This window comes from Tachysurus vachellii, chromosome 9 (assembly GCF_030014155.1).
Source record: "Tachysurus vachellii isolate PV-2020 chromosome 9, HZAU_Pvac_v1, whole genome shotgun sequence".
Lineage (NCBI taxonomy): Eukaryota > Metazoa > Chordata > Actinopteri > Siluriformes > Bagridae > Tachysurus > Tachysurus vachellii.
Window position 1 is genome coordinate 21,177,530 of NC_083468.1, and position 17,652 is coordinate 21,195,181.

The 17,652-nt window shown below is 36.7% G+C and overlaps 1 protein-coding gene across 3 annotated transcripts in view; it reads left to right on the forward strand.

The window, feature by feature from the left end:
* LOC132851376 (voltage-dependent calcium channel subunit alpha-2/delta-1) overlaps window positions 1–17,652 on the forward strand; it is a 95,358-nt gene that overhangs the window by 44,231 nt on the left and 33,475 nt on the right. For 2 of the 3 annotated variants that reach the window (XM_060878215.1, XM_060878213.1), the window contains exons 7-17: window positions 4,831–4,962; window positions 7,262–7,331; window positions 7,561–7,611; window positions 7,768–7,867; window positions 13,163–13,321; window positions 13,603–13,707; window positions 13,846–13,924; window positions 14,753–14,802; window positions 14,916–14,999; window positions 15,176–15,253; window positions 15,876–15,956. In XM_060878215.1, the coding sequence (XP_060734198.1) occupies window positions 4,831–4,962; window positions 7,262–7,331; window positions 7,561–7,611; window positions 7,768–7,867; window positions 13,163–13,321; window positions 13,603–13,707; window positions 13,846–13,924; window positions 14,753–14,802; window positions 14,916–14,999; window positions 15,176–15,253; window positions 15,876–15,956 (989 nt within the window). The remainder of the gene's footprint in view (window positions 1–4,830; window positions 4,963–7,261; window positions 7,332–7,560; window positions 7,612–7,767; window positions 7,868–13,162; window positions 13,322–13,602; window positions 13,708–13,845; window positions 13,925–14,752; window positions 14,803–14,915; window positions 15,000–15,175; window positions 15,254–15,875; window positions 15,957–17,652) is intronic. The other variant, XM_060878214.1, reaches the window with a different exon arrangement.

Here is a 17,652-nt window from a genome sequence, read left to right on the forward strand (position 1 = left end):
ACAAACACTCATGACCTGCTGCCTCTGGCTCCACTGTGAGACCAGAAGAACAACCGCTTACTGACATCGCAGCAGGAAGTAATACAAGTACAATGATGATCATAAATACTGCCAAATGTTATTAAAACATCAGAAATTAACAAATGCCAAAAGGCATACTTTGTCCATGTGTGTTATACTATTTTTTTTCTGCATCAGAATAACATATTTTTGCATCTTTAATAAATTGTGTTTATTGACATACAAATATAAACTTTCAATTAAAAAAATAAAATAAATAAATAAAATAAAAAAGTAAGTAAATTAATCGTTAAATGAAAGCTCAGCAGATAACGATTAAAGATTACTTTAATGACTTATTAGTTTTAAGCTCTTACTATAAGTAAATGTTTTATTACTGTTGTTCGGTCAGATGTTCTGTCGGACCCAAGACATGTTGACATGTAGCAGGTCATCGCTTGCAAAAGAAAGTAGGTTCTTCACTTATCTTCACCACATGCACGCATCTACATGGTTATGATGTGCACATGATCATATAGCACTTTGGACTTTAAATGTAACACTTAAAACAACTGAAATCTATTCGAATGGTTTAAAAATATACAGATTATAAATCAATATGTTTGAAATACATTTTAATGCATACATTTTTTAATGCATACATCTTTCACAAAAGATGACTCCAGGCCTTATTCTCTGGATATATATATATATATATATATATATATATATATATATATATATATATATATATATGTATATGTATAGATAGATAGATAGATAGATAGATAGATATAGATATAAAAGCAAAAATATATTAATAATAAATTACCTTCGCATATGGAAGCTATTGAGTTACGTTAAAAGAAGTGCCTCTAAGGTTAAGTGGCTAATGCAAAATGTAATAACTAGCAGGCTAAATACATCCTACAAAATTGCCCTTACAGGATGAATCCACTCACTAATCATCATATTAGACTTCTATGTGTAATATAATGATATATAGCTTAGTGCAAAGCACTTTAATTCTTATAAAATAATGAAATTAGGGAAATAGCTTTCTAGAGCTATCTTCCATTTTTCATGTCTAATGGAGGAATGGAAAGAGCAAAAGAGCGATACATTGATGACTCTTTTACACCTGTTGAATATCATATTACTTATTATCATTATCATGTAACGCTCAGATCTGTTGTGTGAAATATTGTGCAATATTGATGATCTACCATGTCTAATTATTTCCTGACGTGGTTCTCTGCTGCCTCGTTTGTCCCAGAGCATGTGCGATTCCAACTCTCCAGCTTGTCTAAAATAGCTGCATGCAAAAGTACTAACACTACCAGGACTGCAAATAAAATAAACTCAACAAGGAATGCAGAGTGTGACAAAGTAATAGCGTAGGAGTGTGAGGTGCAATTGTGCCAGTGTTGGCAAAACTCTGACCTTGGGTTAGGAAGAAGCATGTGTGGAATGAGTTTGAGGCACACATCTAGCTTTTCCAGAGGGGAAATGGGAAAGGGTGGCGAACATTCAAGTACAAGGGTAAAGTTAATTGTCTTTAAGAGCATGTGTGTGGGAGGGTGTGTATGTGTGTGTGTGTGAGAGAGAGAGAGAGAGAGAGAGAGAGAGAGAGAGAGAAAGGAAGAAAGACTGGCAAGCTGCTTGCAAATGCATAAAAGAAAGAAAGGAGAATTGTACTCTCTCTCTCTCTCTCTCTCTCTCTCTGTGTGTGTGTGTGTGTGTGTGTGTGTGTTCGTGGACTTTAAAGGATGTTGCCAGATGTCAATCAGAACTGGCAAGGATAGTGATACTAATCCATAAACATTTTTAGTCAAGAACATACATCAACCCCTGTTTTACACACACACACACACACACACACACACACACATATATACACAGAGTGAAATAGTTCAGACACGTGCCTCCCGCATGGGAGAAAATTGGATTTTCTAGGATAAAGTGGCACGTCATTTAGGGGAGAGAAGGAGTGTGTGGGCTTGTACTGCCATGCTCTAAAGAAGCAACAAAATCTCCCAGTCATTAAGAGAGACAACACTGAAAGAAACAGCTACAGGAAATGGTTTTCTCCAGGAGGCCAAGAGAGCAAAAAGGGAAATGGAATTTAATGGGTATATAGTGAGTTTGGAGAAACAAAAATACAGAATACAAATCTTCCTTTTGCATCATACTGCAATTGAACTCCTGTAATTTCACTGGAACCTTTTTGAGATTCATCGTGTGTTACAATGTTGATGATCGTTGCGTTTGTGCTGATGAAAAATAAACACACTTATCATTTCAACTACAGCCCTATTTGCCATACAACCTCATTTCTGTGCTGATTTATCCAACAATTTGCTCTATGATCAAGTTTTCCTGGTGCTTAAAAGCCAAAAAGATGCATACATCATAGCAAACCCGCTTTATATCTTTCAGATCCTCGGCCAGTCTATGAAAATAAATTGTTACTGTGAAGGCAACACTGAATTTTGCATGGTTCATTAGCCTTAATGTTGACACATAGACCGTTTTCCCTCTCCAATGAGCATATTCTTTAGCAGCGCTACCAGCAGGCCTGCCAGCGCATGGCCTTTTCAGAGAGATGAGAGATTTGATAAGATGATTATAGGTTTCCATGGTTCCCGCGCCAGTGATTCAATAAAGTCGATCAGCGAGTTTGCACCACTGGAGCTGTAGAGCCCTGTGTGGATAATGCAGAATTATCTTGTTCGCACACACACACACAGACTCGCAGGTGTAACTTATACCTATCTGTCTTTATCCTTTATACACTCATTTACTGAATAACAGCAATTGTATGGAGAAATTCTTTGTTTTTCTGAATCAAAAAAGTGAAATTGGAAGCACTCGCACCTTCACGAAAGTATTTTTCTTCCCTGCTAACTTGAGGAAACTGTTTGTGAGACCCAAGATGATCAGAATAAATTTCACTGAATACACTGTAAAATATGATAACCTAATTAAATTACTGGAACTTGTCTTAACCCTTGTATGATGTTCGTATTTTTGTTACTCAGACAGTTTTCGTGGGTCTGTTTGACCCGCTGCATTTTTGGGATTTTAATTCAACACAATCAAAAATTTTATGTTAAAATACTCTACAGATGTTTACTTCATCCCAATTACAAGCAATATAAACAGCATATATGGTTAATATTTGTCCTTTACCTTTGTTACATCACATTTTTAATTCATGTGCTACTCGTTTTTTTGTTGTTTTTTAATAAAATGTAATAAAAAAAATCAAATTTAATCAAGTTATGAGTGGGGAAAAATCAACAAATTTACAAGGTAGCAAAGTTTTTCAAAACTATTGATGTTTATGAATATGGGTCCCACAGACCCGAACATCATACAAGGGTTAAACTCCAATTGCCCAGAAAAATCTTGGATCTTGAACTCAACTTTGACTTTGACTCATGAGTTGAAACAAAGCTTATCTTCAACTTTGCTCAAATTTTTAAGGAAGCTGATGAACTTTTGTTTCAAAGTTTAACCATCCTGAGATATCTAACAGTTTAATTATCTAATTCTTTAATTCTCTAATTTGTTAATTTCCTATTTTACTGCTGCTTTGTGACTTTATTACTGTCCTGATCAGTGTCCTGGCAGTACTTTATTTTGTCCTCCTTAAAATTACAGCACAGATTAGCTTCTGATTTTCAGTCACCTCACCTGTTATCTGATAACACTATAAAACTGTCAGAAAAGTAAAGAAATTGGCTGTTACTCCACTCAAACTTTTTCTACCTTGATATTGATATTTTGAAATGTACCGATTTGCATGTTTTCAGTAAAACAAAGTCAGAACAAAAAAAGTACATTTTAAAATCATTTTTTATAACCTTTGAGAGGAATAGCCTACTACTGGATACACTGAAATATGACTTATATCTGCGAGGTCTCTCTCTCTCTCTCTCTCTCTCTCTCTCTCTCTCTCTCTCTCTCTCTCTCTCTCTCTTTTTCTAAATTTTCCAATGCATGTCAGTTATGGAATACTTTATTTCAACATACACCACATTAGCACTGCATTCTCAGTTCTGATTGGCCAAGAAATTTTGATTTATTTTCAATATCAGCAGCTTGGACATGGAGGCTTACGTTAAATGATCGTATTTGTACAGTAACAGTTAATTCATAGGTACTGGAAATTTGGTAAGAAAATATTATTGCATTATTGGAAGGAAACAACAGTCTCTGCACTTTGTCAAAGTCTCTGCACTTTGTAAAATTTCTAATAATGTTTTCATATGACTTATAAAGAAGTTCATCTTCCTGAAATACTTGGCTTTACAATCTAACTTACTGTAATTAAAGAAGAAAGAATTTACCTCTCAATTAATACACAATTGTTGACTTTAGAAAGGACATTATTCATAATAACACTCTCCGGTGTTTATAGCAGTTTATAATCACACCCTCAACTGTCACCCAAATGAATTTGGTTTCTCTCAAGGTTTCTTCCTCTTCCATCTAAGAGAGTTTTTCCTCTTATTAATCTTTGTATAACATTAATATTTTGTTCTATGTTTCTTATGTTCTGTGAAGTTGCTTTGAGACAATGTTCATTGTTAAAAACGCTATACAAATAAATTTGAATGGAATTGAATTTAATTGAATTATTGCTGTATTCACGGCATTTCTGTAATTCTCTCTAATGCCAAATATCATAACTGTAAATGTAAACGAAAGGTAAACCTATATGCGTAGCAATTCTGAAACAGGACAAAAAACAGATATAGTTACTTCTGCACTTTTTCTGGATGCTATAGAAATGTAAAATCGTGTGTATGTCTTTGTGTCTAGCCACCATTGTGTTAAATGAACTAAACTGGACTGAAGCACTGGAGGATGTGTTTAAGAAGAACAAGGATGAAGACCCAACTTTACTCTGGCAAGTGTTTGGCAGCGCTACAGGGCTGGCTCGCTACTACCCTGGTATGCTTTTCCTTATTTGTCTTTGTTTGTGTGTGTGTGTGTGTGTGTGTGTGTATGTGTATGTGTGTGTGGCATGTTTGTATTTACAGCATTTTATTTACCTCAGACAGATGTGAATTATGGAACCCATTTAGGAAACTTTTAATGAAGACTAGAATGTGGGTTAGTCTGTGTTGTCTAGAATTCAGTCCAGATGTGTGAATGTGTGAGTGGCTTTTACAGCACATGTGGCTGGGCTTGTCTGGATGGTATAATTGTGATATCAAGGCTAAAATTCCATGTCTTTCAAGAAATATGTTTTTTTTGCGTCCACATCAGATGCAATTGTGCAAATTTCATACAGAGCACATACCAAGTGGTTTAAGGGGGACTTTTATGGAAAGACTTGAAGTTAGTCCTTCAGAAACAAAAGGGCTAAAGAAAAGAGACTGGAGCTGAATTGTTTCTAGCTCAGACCACAGATTCCTGCAACTTATCTCTGATGATTGTTTCAGGAGTTTTTCAAAACTGTGTCTAGATTTCTAAACATATACTGTAGTATTTACATTTGAGTTGATATTTTTCAACCCACTTTGGTAGGATGCTTTTGTACAATATGTCTTTGTCAAGTTGCTTGTTATGTATTTAATGTATTCTCAATTTTCCCTGACATATCTTTGAAAGAAAAACTAAAAGTTAGTAGACTGAACACATGCGGAATGTGGTAGCTCAGGGATAAAGGTGTTAGACTACTGATCAGAAGGTTGTGAGTTTAAATCCCATTTCCACCAAGCTTTTGCTGCTGGGCCCCTGAGCAAGGCACTTAACCCGCAATTGCTCAGCTGTATTAATTTGATCTCTATAATAGTATCATCCATTAAAGTACCTACTACACAAGATGACAGAACTGTAAGTTTAGTGTTTGTTTTTAAACATTTTTGTTACCATCTTTGGCATTTAGTTAGAAGCCATGTAGAGAGTTATGTTAAGCAAACTAACAATTCTAAAGTTAGTTGCGTATCTGATAAGCTAAGATATGTGCTATGCCATCTATTAAACCTTCTAATACAATGCACTGCTCAAGCCTAATATTTTCTCTCTCAAGTTATAGATATTATAGATATTATAATATGGACCCTCCCATCCAGTATCACCACCAGGCCTGATCTCATCAATAATCCAGTCTCACTGTGTCTCACTTGTAAATATGATGTCATGTAATGCTCTGGTTTAAATGACACTGACATTTTACTATTAAATTATGTGGTATCAGCTCTGTAGCGTGCTCACTAAAGACCCCAGCGCGCTAATGATGATGGAGTAGAGAAGCGATGAAGCACTCAGCTTATTTCAATTACTTTCAGGTTACCCATTAGTGGCTCTTTAGTTTGAAGTCTGCATATAAATTGTGTATTTCTATTTTAAACCTTTGTCTAAATTATTAAGAATGTAAATGTTATTTTAGAGGGCTGGAGAAATTGTGGGTCTGCTATGCTAATTTTGGCGTTTGAGTGTGTGTGCGTGTGTGTGTGTTCACTCATTAATCACAGCCTCATTAAATCTGACAGGGCATTACTATGGTGCACACACACACACGCACACACACACACACACACACACACATCTAATATACAACACTGTATTTTTTTTAATAAAAGTTGGAAGTATTCACAGACAATGAAAAGGTCAGATCTACTTAATCAGCTTGTCAATCATAAACACACCTCTCATATGAGCACATATTCAGTGACTGCAATTCTTTTAAGGCTAATACACACATAGTATAAAACACGTACACACACAGCTAGGCCTTTATTATTTAGAACAGTGTGCTGGATTGTACACCCACTAGTCTGCCAGTAATTGCTCAGCTCCATCTGCTTACTTTTATTCCATCATGGGAAGAAAATAATTAACAAAACTTTTGGTAATAATTTCTGATGTAAATGCAGGAAATATATCCTGTATCTTTGTAGAATCTGCGAATGTTGCATTTTAATGCATGCTGTTTTGAAGAGAAATTAATCTCCTTGTCTAAATGCTACTATTAGTCATTGTGTGTAATTATTCTCACCTTCATTTTCACATCTCATGCATATTAATGTGGAGTATTATGCAGGAAATATGTTAGCATGTTGAATCCTGCAGCTCTGCTCATTAATTATTATATGCTACTGTATGTACTGTAATGCAGCATCCCCATAATCTTATATATGTCTGACATATGATCTCATATGTCTTTTGTGATCTCATGGTCTTATTTGTCACAAAGGTTTATTTTGACCTATCGAGGAGTTTAATGATCTTTTTTTACTTTCAGCCTCTCCGTGGAAAGATGCCAGGAAAACGCCAAGTAAAGTTGACCTATATGATGTCCGCCGCAGACCCTGGTACCTACTTAAACCTTTACAGTAGTGTTAAGACTTCACAATATAAAAAAAAATGTTAAAGCGAGCATTGAAAAGCCATTGTTAATTAAAACAATGTCATATTATGCAGCCTTGATCCATGTGTTGAAGAGTTTTGTAGCATTCACATGAATTACGTATTAAAAAACCAAATGTACAGTTCTCTGGCGTCAGTATTAATGTATTCTTCCTGTTGTGTTGTTTTATTCAGGTATGTTCAGGGTGCTGCCTCGCCTAAGGACATGCTCATTCTGGTAGACGCGTGAGTGGGTTTTATATTAGTGCATTATTCTGTTTCAGACCATGACTGCCCTTTTTTCTGCTGTTTGTCTGCCTGTAAAGAGGCTGAATGGGGCTCAGCTGCTGAAGTGTGTGTACATGTAGTTACTCAGGTGTCATGTCTATCGGTGTGTTTCAGGAGCGGCAGCGTGTCCGGATTAACTCTGAAACTCATCCGAACGTCCGTCAGTGAGATGCTGGAGACTCTCTCAGACGATGACTATGTCAACGTAGTGTATGTAAGTGTGTATTTATGTGTGTGTGCGTGAGTATGGTTAAATCTGGCTTTCGATCATAAAGGCGGAAAAATATGATGGAAGAATACGATTTTTTGATCATAGGAAAAAAAAATGGAGTAGTTACACACGATCGTTCTATTGCTGTGTAATGTCTCAGAAAAAAATGGTTAGCCTTTTATAGGTATGTGTGTGGTGTGTCTGAGTCTGTGAGATGGACAAGGTGAAGGATGGAGGTGAAATAATGAAATATGGATCTGGCTTCAGTGTGCCACTTGAAAACAAGCTCTTAATGAAAAGGCTGCTTCAGCGGGTGGATGTGCTGAATTGGAGGTGGGCGGCTCAAGCGAGTGCTGAGAGATCAGGCACAGAGTGAGCTGAGGAAATGCCCATCTATCATTTCACTGAAAGAAAGCATACAAAACTTGGCAGCCTGTGGCAGCGAAAAGTTCTGCAGGATTAATCAGAGCTCTACTTCCTTCTCTTTTGACTTATGCCGAAGCCGAGCCACTGTCCGACATATTCTCCCAGAGTTTGACAGATCTGACATGCTTAGTGGGAATTTAAACCCTTAGCAGACAAGCTGATGTTATGACATTTGTATTTTCAAATGTCGTGTTCAATTCATATACTTTACAACAAGAATATGTTTTTGTATTTTCTTTTTCCTTGGGAATTTAGAAAGATTGTTTTGCACTACTGCTTCAGTGCCATGACAGAGTGTGTGCTGTTTGAGATTTGTCGGCTGACTTCAGGAAGTGTGTGTGTGTGTTAAGGTAGACAGACAGCTAAATGGATGCTTGTTTTTTCCCTTTCCTTCAGTCGGGGATAATTAATAAAGGTCTATAGCAGTCTTGGTGTGCTGTGGCTATAGTGAAGATCATAGAGCTCTGGTGCAGGCTGCAGGGCTAAGGTGATAGATATAAGGCTCTGGTGTAGGGTGTTTGGTTCAAATGTGAGGTTCAGGGCTCAAACTGTGAAATATGGCACAGGATTTAGGTGCTGTTGCAGAAGATTTCATCACTCATGGCATTAGCGGTCAGTGAAGTAGCAACCTGATGACACCATGTTAGTCCGGAAGCCTCACTTGGCCTTAAGGCCTCCCTAATTTATCCATCCATCACACACTACCACAATCGATCTGAGGCACACATGATGAATTACCTATTGAAGAGAAACACAGTTGACTCCATACATATTTACGATACACAGATAACAGGTCTGATATGCAAAGTAGGAGCTAAATTAAAAATGATAGACTATAGTATTGACCATGTCACTTTACCAAGCTTGAAAATTTCCGCAAATAACAACAAGCATGTGAAATGTCTGTAGAGTAATTTGACCAATCAGAAGCACAGCTGTTATCTAGTTAGAACAACAATCTTGGACGTCAGTGTCTGCTGCTTTATAGCTTGGCATGGGCACAGAAACGCACATCTGTCCTGAATTTGGCTGACTGTCAGCTCTGTCAAGTGTGTGTCTGTGCACAAATGCAGCACCTTGTCAACTATTTTAGCAGAGAATATTTTATTTGCTTGTATGCTTCTGTGACACAGACAGTATCATGTGAGCTTGTGTTTTTGGAGGATCAAATCTTATATAAACACTTATGTGGATGTGTTGCTGAATCTGTAGAATGTTAAATGTTTAATAATTTGAAAGAAATAATTCTGATCTAATAAACTATGTTTTGTTTAATAATCTATTTCGCATAACAGATGTTTACTTATTAGCAAACAACACAGAACAGTAACTGAATTTACACAAATGAACCAGATCAAAAGTTTACATACGATGGATTCTTAAAGGTGGGGTCTCCGTTGTTTGAAAGCCAGTGTTGACATTTGAAATCACCAAAACAAAACACACCCCTAACCCAAATGGGTCCCACCCCTGTATTTATAGCTCCGCCCACACATACATACGTAACCCAGGCAACTAATGGAAAGAAATGTGTCTTTATCATAGCTGAAGTTAAGAACAATACGACTGCAGATAAACAAACAAGCAAAAATGACACACAAGCATAATCATGCAAAGGACAGCATATATTAGTTCTGTGAAACAAAGCAAAACCAACGTTACTCACCTATCGAGAATCGAAAAAGCAACATCGCCGTCCCATCGCAGGCCTTCCTGCTCCTTCAGTTCTCTCCAGCGCTGGAAAGCTGATCCTATATTAACACGTGTCCTACTTCTTGCCTTATCGTAAGCCTTTTTTCGCTTTCTTTCTTTGTTTTTATCCTTCATGTCAATGTTTCAATCGGTTTCTGCTAATGTCACACATGCGCACTGAACACTCTCTCCGCTGCATATTGACAAGACACGCCCCTTTATGCTCATTGGGTACACGTTAGTTTTGTATTTGTTCTGTTTGGTGGCCCAACGCAGTTTTATGAAGCATTTCTCAAACAACGGAGACCCCACCTTTAATACTGTGTGTTGTTACAGTACAGTACATGGATGATCTATTTTTATGTTTTGGGATAGTTCTTGTCTTGAGCATTAAACTTGCCCACAGTTGTTCAGAACAGTCCTTCAGGTCCTGCACATTTTTTTTCCACCATCTTCTAACTATATGATGGTGAGATCTATGACAACTATTACAAAAAAGTGCAAAAGTTTACTGATGCTCAAGAAGGCAACATAATGTCGTGTGTGTGTGTGTGTGTGATTATGCTTGATAGATTGCAGAGAGTTAACACAGGCATGAATCCAAATTTATAGAATATAATTGCAAACTATTTTGCGATCTCAGTATGGCACAGATTGTCTTCTGATTAAAATCAGTAGCTTTCCCAAGATACACTTTATCTCCTTAAAAAGTAAGCAGTCTGGCCTCCTCTAATTCCCCTTTTCCCTCTTCACATAGTGTTCTTCAGAGATTAGTCCTTTGGTCTTTTCCTGTTTCACATCATTAGACGTAACAATATCAGCTTTGCATCTTACCCCAATGTTTATTTCCTGTCATTGTGTAATGTGTCGATGAGTTCAAAAGCTGAAATGTGCATACATGTTGTTATTCATGTTATCAAAGGGTTATTAATTATTATTATTATTATTATTATTATTATTATTATTATTATTATTATTATTATTATCAGTACATTATTAGGGATCCACATACTAAATGTGCAGGAAACCTTTTATTTCCTTGTTATTATTTTTTTGTTTAAATGAATTGTGCACAGAAGCTTTAAGCCAAAGAGACAGGAAAGTCAGTACATGAGACCTGAAAGTAGATAGCACGTTTTTCTCTTAGTCTGGCAAGCAAAATGGGCCTGATTTACCTAATGGTTGTGCAGGGTTTTACATTTTGTGCGATATCTTAGATTCACTTTTAACTGGTTCCTTGCGTTCTCTGAAAATAGCCTCCACCAACTTAGATTGTTTGCTGATTTTATTCAACGCACTAATGTCTTTGTGTAGGATGTTTAGCCTATGATTTTAACTTTGATGGAGCAAGCTGTGATCCTCAATATTTCTCAGTATTATGCTGAAATGCATAAATAATATTGCTGCATATCACATATCATGTCAATCAATTCGAATGAGGTGGAGCCTAATGTACAGCTGTAACTCGTTGTGCTAGTAACTGCATTGTGAGCTAGTCGTTAATCTATCTAAAATTTGGTGAAACTAAAGAATGTCCAAAAAAGAAAAAAACAACAAACGTCCAGCTGTTTATTAACATTATTTTGGCCTGTATATCCAACCAGTTTCTTTGTCTTTTGTTGTTTTCTCTCAGAGACTACACAACTATTGTTGTTGAGTTTTTTTTTTAAACACACATCTATTGGGCAGTGGTGTCTAAAGCGGTTAAGGCTCTACAGTAGGTTGAGGATCAAGGTTCAAGCCTCAGCACTGCAAAGCAAGGCCCTTAACCCTCTCTGCTCCAGGGGCTCTATATCATGGCTGTGCTGTAATATATATGTGACAAAATAAGGCTTTTATTCTTTGCTTTTATTTTATTGTAGCTGTAGGCTAGATGTACGGCTGTTTCTGTAGTGCAGTATTGTCTAAGCTTCTTGCTAGCACATGGGATGCCCTGTTGTCCTTGTATTTTTTTTTATAACTGCTGAGCATGTTCATGTACTGTAAATATGGCATTTACAGTGAAAGTGGAACAAAGAGAACCAGAAAAATAAGTGATAAAATAATAATTCCAGTTAATGAATGAGCAGGATATGGGCTCTGTGAAATCTTCTTTTGATTCAAGTAATTGTCAGGCATCAAGTCAAATATTCCGAATTACTGAAGCTGTCAACACAACATGTTAGTGCAACAGAGCTTTAGTTGAGCTGTTTGTGAATACTGAAGCATCAATAATGAATTGTCTTCTGAAACAATAGATTTATTAGATATATCAGTTTGTTTTCAAGAGCAATGTTTGGCTGCAAATAGAGGTTATCGCTTCTAGAAAAATAAATAAATAAAAAATAAGCCTGTGTTGTAACATACAGCGGAAGTTCTCGCAAGATCTCATATGGTTTCTGAACTGCAGGGGTGTTGTGAATGAATGTGTTTGTGTGTATGTGCGTATGCTTCTGCGTCATCTTCAGCTCTATTTAGAAGAATTTGTCTTTTGGGAGTACTGAGTCATTTAGGGTCTGTATGGTGATGGTGACACACTGAACATCACTGAGATACTCAGGGCTAGAGGCACTAATTTCCCCATGACTCATCGCTGTAGCTAAACAATTAATTACTCCTTGGAGGGAACCCACTGAAAAGCCTTTATTTTAAATGCTAATATAAACAGAAAGGGAGGTTATTCTGTGTCATTAAGCCATAGATGATGTTTGATGCAAATTCTTCTAACGTCATGCACATATTCACTTATAACCGCACTGACCCTGTTTGACCCTATTGACCTTTGATCTTGTTCTTTTATTCCCATATTTTCCTACAATTGTGTTTGTATAATTATGTTTCTTACAATTGTGTTTGTACAATTTACTGAGTACCGCAGCCTTTTTTTCCACTCTTTCTCCTTTTCCCAACTCTCTGTCTCTCAGTAATAGGATTACAAAGGTCAACAACTTTAAGTGACACCACACACATCACAGAAATCCATTTCAGAGACAAAGAGATGAAACCTTTAAGTTAATCCAATCTGTCAAACTAAATATAGCTCATTATTCACTATATCAGTTTGAATGAATGAAACAAACTGGCTTTAAACTCGCTTTGGGTTTTGATGGGAAAGCTAAATATATTTTGTAAGTGACATTAAAACAGTATTCTCTGTGTGTGTGTGTGTGTGTGTGTGTGTGTGTACATCTCTTTTACCAGTTTAACACAAAAGTGGACAACATAGCATGTTTCAACCATCTGGTCCAGGCCAACGTTCGCAATAAGAAAATCCTGAAAGATGCAGTGCAGAACATTACAGCTAAGGGGATAACCAACTACACAAAGGGCTTTGAATTTGCCTTCAAACAGCTCTCAGATGTGAGAGTTTATTTGATCTTTCTATTATGCTTGTCACTATTATCTTTCATCATGTTTTTTTTTCTCTTTTAACACTCAGTACACATTCAGCAAGACATTAATTCAATGATGAAACAAATGTTTTCCTAGAGACATCATCATCATCATCATTGCATGTCCTCCCTGGAACTACTCTTAACTCAATGAGGAACCTGTCGTTCAATGCTATTATCGTGTTATTATTGTGTACTGCTCTCTGCTGGCGTTGGTTTGTAACTGCAGGTGATGGGAATGTATTTTAGCAGAATGCAACAAGAGCTAACTGCAACAAAATCATCATGCTGTTTACTGATGGAGGAGAGGAGAGAGCTCAGGAGATCTTTGAACGATACAACAGTGATAAGGAGGTCTCTGTTAATATTAAATCAATAATAATAATAATAATAATAATATGTGATATAATGTGGTATGCATGTGTGTGTTCTTTCTTTCTTTCTTTCTTTCTTTCTTTCTTTCTTTCTTTCTTTCTTTCTTTCTTTCCTCAGGTCCGTGTCTTCACATTCTCTGTTGGCCAACACAACTACGACACAGGACCTATACAGTGGATGGCTTGTGCCAATAAAGGTAAAATCGGAGCATTATGATTTTGTCATGAACAGTTTATTTCAAATCGAGTATTTAGTTCTATTAAATTTTTTCCTCTTTCACACTTCGAACCTGTCGTCCGCAGCATTCTGTTTAATTTTCTGATTTTTGCTACACTTTTTAATTTTGCCCTTGACTTGCACTGAAAATGCATCTTTTTATACTTAGCACACCTTATATAACTAATCCGAGTGATTGTTATTGTTCTAATAAAAAATATCTAATAAAAAATAAAGTTTACAATTTCACTTAAATTAATCGAAAAACCTAAAGGTTTAGACTGTTAGCAGCTGTGAATAAATAAATAAAAACAGATGTAATAACATATAATAACACAACATACTAAAAATTACATATGCATTGTATATACAGTAAATAAGCTGCTGCAAATTCATGTGTGTGTATGTATATATGTATGTACGTATGCATGTATCCATATATGTATGTATGTTTTAATTTATTTGTTTGTTTGTTCATTTTGTTTGTATTTGATTCATTAATTTGCTTTTTTTTCATATTTACTTTCTGACTGCACACTTCTAAACATGATAAAACCTTTTTTTCTTTAAAAAATAGAACATTTTCTATTTTCTCTTTCAAACTCCAAAAGTAATATACTGTATTGTAGTAATAATATTACAATAATAATATTATAGTAATAATATACATCAGTAAGTTGTGCCCACATTTACTAAAACACGCCTTTCCTGCTGTCTCCCTCTAGTGGTGGAAACATGCTACGCATTGCTTGATGCAAATCAAATCATGTACAGAGAAAAAGATTAACGCATCTCTGATTGGTTTCAGGTTACTTCTATGAAATCCCTTCTATTGGAGCAATCCGCATAAACACACAGGTTTTGTACAAAAACAAGGATTCTACCTCATGCTATTTGATCTTATCAGCAACTTTTTGATTTTTAAATTAACCACCTAATGATGCACATTGTTGATGCTCCCTGTTGTACAGGAGTATCTTGATGTCCTGGGCAGACCTATGGTGCTGGCTGATGCTAAACAGGTGCAATGGACCAACGTTTACCTGGACGCCTTGGTATTTTGCACATTATTATATTATGATTTATATTTCTGTGTAGGCTAACCCTAACCCTAACATTAGTTTTTTTATTTGTTTTATAAACGTGTGTGTTTCATATCAGAATGACAACATATTGAGTGATAAGGTCTGATAGAAATGTTACAGCACTTGTTGTTTTTTGACATTTTCAGGAGCTGGGTCTGGTCATCACAGGCACTTTACCTGTCTTCAACAAGACTAAATCCAGAGAAAACAGCTCGCGCATCCAGGTCTCACTGAACTCACTGATCTCCAAACTGACCTAGAAGCTCTAAGCAGTGCAAATTCTAGAGATATTTTAATCTGTGAACATAGACCAGAACACTACGCTTGACGCAAACAGCTATTAATAGCACTTTCTCTGGAAATGTGTGATATTTTTATACGTTTGTTAACAAAAAACCGTTAACAGTGACGCAGAAGCCTTTATCTCAAGGCATAGTAACCATCAGGACAGTAGCCTTTCAGGAAATTGGCTGCGGCGGATTAAGTTATTCCCGGTAGTGGAAAGTAAATATTATGTTCTAACTAACAATTATAGGTCAAAGTAAACTGTAAGTCTGTAAACTCCTCAGTGTGGGAGCTTAGTGTTCTGTTTCTCAGTAGCATTGTGTTAAATGTGTTCATGAGTGCTATAACAATACAAGGCATTACGCTTCTTATGCATGAGCTGTGCTCCATTTTCCCATCAGGATATTACTCTGAATGTTAAACATCTATCACTAAAGCTTTAGTGACATCTAGCTGATTGTGTTAATAAGGTCTTAGGATCTTTAACACCCTCTCCCTTAACTCATTTGTTATTTGCATGAGCAACCCTGAATGAAAATGATCTCCTTTACTCTTATCTAGCACGGGAACCAGCTCATTCTAGGAGTGATGGGTGTGGATGTATCTCTGGACGATATTAAGAGACTGACACCGCGCTTTACAGTGAGCATACAGAATCCATACACATACTGTAGATACGTTGTTCAGCATCTTTATATCTAAACCAAACCCCTCATTATCAAATATCAAAGTTACATTTGAATGCTTGCGGGTTATTTGGCTGTCAATTTGGGTTCGACATAGGTGCTGTATACCTAGAAACCTGCAAGTGTTTTGTTTTATCCTCTCAGATAAGATAGAATCCTTGTTGATGGTTATGAATCCCTATGTATCCAAAGATCAAGCGTCTTGTACTTATTCGCATGCTTTTTGATTCACACATGAATCAGGCAAACCATATCACAATTCCCAGATGCTAAAGTGTTAGCATCATTATGGGGATATTTTCTTCTCCCGAAGGGCAATCACCCAAACACCCACCCACACCCAGCGTATGAATGTAACACATGGAAGCATGCTTCTGTGAGGACAGACAGGGCGGTTTCCTTTGGAATGGAGTATTCCTTGGAGTATTCATGGCCTGTTCCCTCCGAACTCATGGAGTATTCCCACATATCAAGGTCCACACCCATAATTTCAAAGTCTGGGACTGTAGGTCTGATGGGTAGTGGACACAGAACGCCCGTGAGCAATGTCAAGAATCATGTGGAATCATGAATTTAGGCCATCAGCAACACTGTTTTCATATTAAATTTGCTGGTGTTATCCGTAACATGACAGAAGTGCAATGGCCTGGGTACAATTGTAGATTTTGGCTGGTGGTGTCTATTTCTGCCCGGTCTCCTGAACCATACTGGACAGTGAGTTGTCTCTTCATAAACAGATTGAATTCCACCCTCTAGTACATGTTTCAAATGATCTGATCCAGTTTCTTGTGGCTTTGCCAACCGCTGGCTATAGCTGTGCTGTGAGACAGTGCAGCTGATTGTATTGGCCCTGGAAGCAGCCAGATCTAAACGGAAGGAAATGTGCTAATTTGCATCTGCCAACCTCCAGTTCAGCATAACTTGACATTTTGTGCTCTTCTGGTACTTAATGTAACTTACCACCATTGTGTTGCTGGTCCTCACTACATGTATTTTCAAAGAGAATATGAAGGCAGCTTTCATATCGATAACATTGAACATAGGTCTTGTTTCAATTACATTTTTTTTTACATGTCACTATAGGCATGCAGAGAGATTTCTGTCATTAAGATTACCCTTTTTTATTGAGAGCACTAATAGGCATACGTTGAAGGAGAAAAGCAGCATTGATCCAGCACCACATGGTGCTAAAACATGCTTTATCACTAAAAATTAAACATGCTTTTGTGAAGTTTAAGAATTTAAGCAACACTGAAAGAGATTAAGATGCAGCATTCCTTATTATACCTCTAGGGTTGCTGCTCTCAAAATACCTGTATGGAGACAATCGGAATTTCCTAGACAGCTTTATCTACCGTAAAGGGCTCAAATGGCACACAAGCCAAGCCTAATGCCTAGAAACTACACAGTCTTTGCAGGCATTAAGTGACTGTTCTGGCAGTAAACTTTCAGTCTTAAAGCTTCCACGTGTTAGATCAGCAGCTCTGTCTGGCTCGTCACATGTTTTTCGAACACCAGCCAGTCATCTGGATAGGGGAGTATGCACTATGTGCTGGTGCAGATTTTTATAATAATAACAAAATTAGCAAAAAAATAAATAAATCAAAGGATCAGAGTGCCATGAGCAGCGTCTTTGAATCGACTTGCTTAAC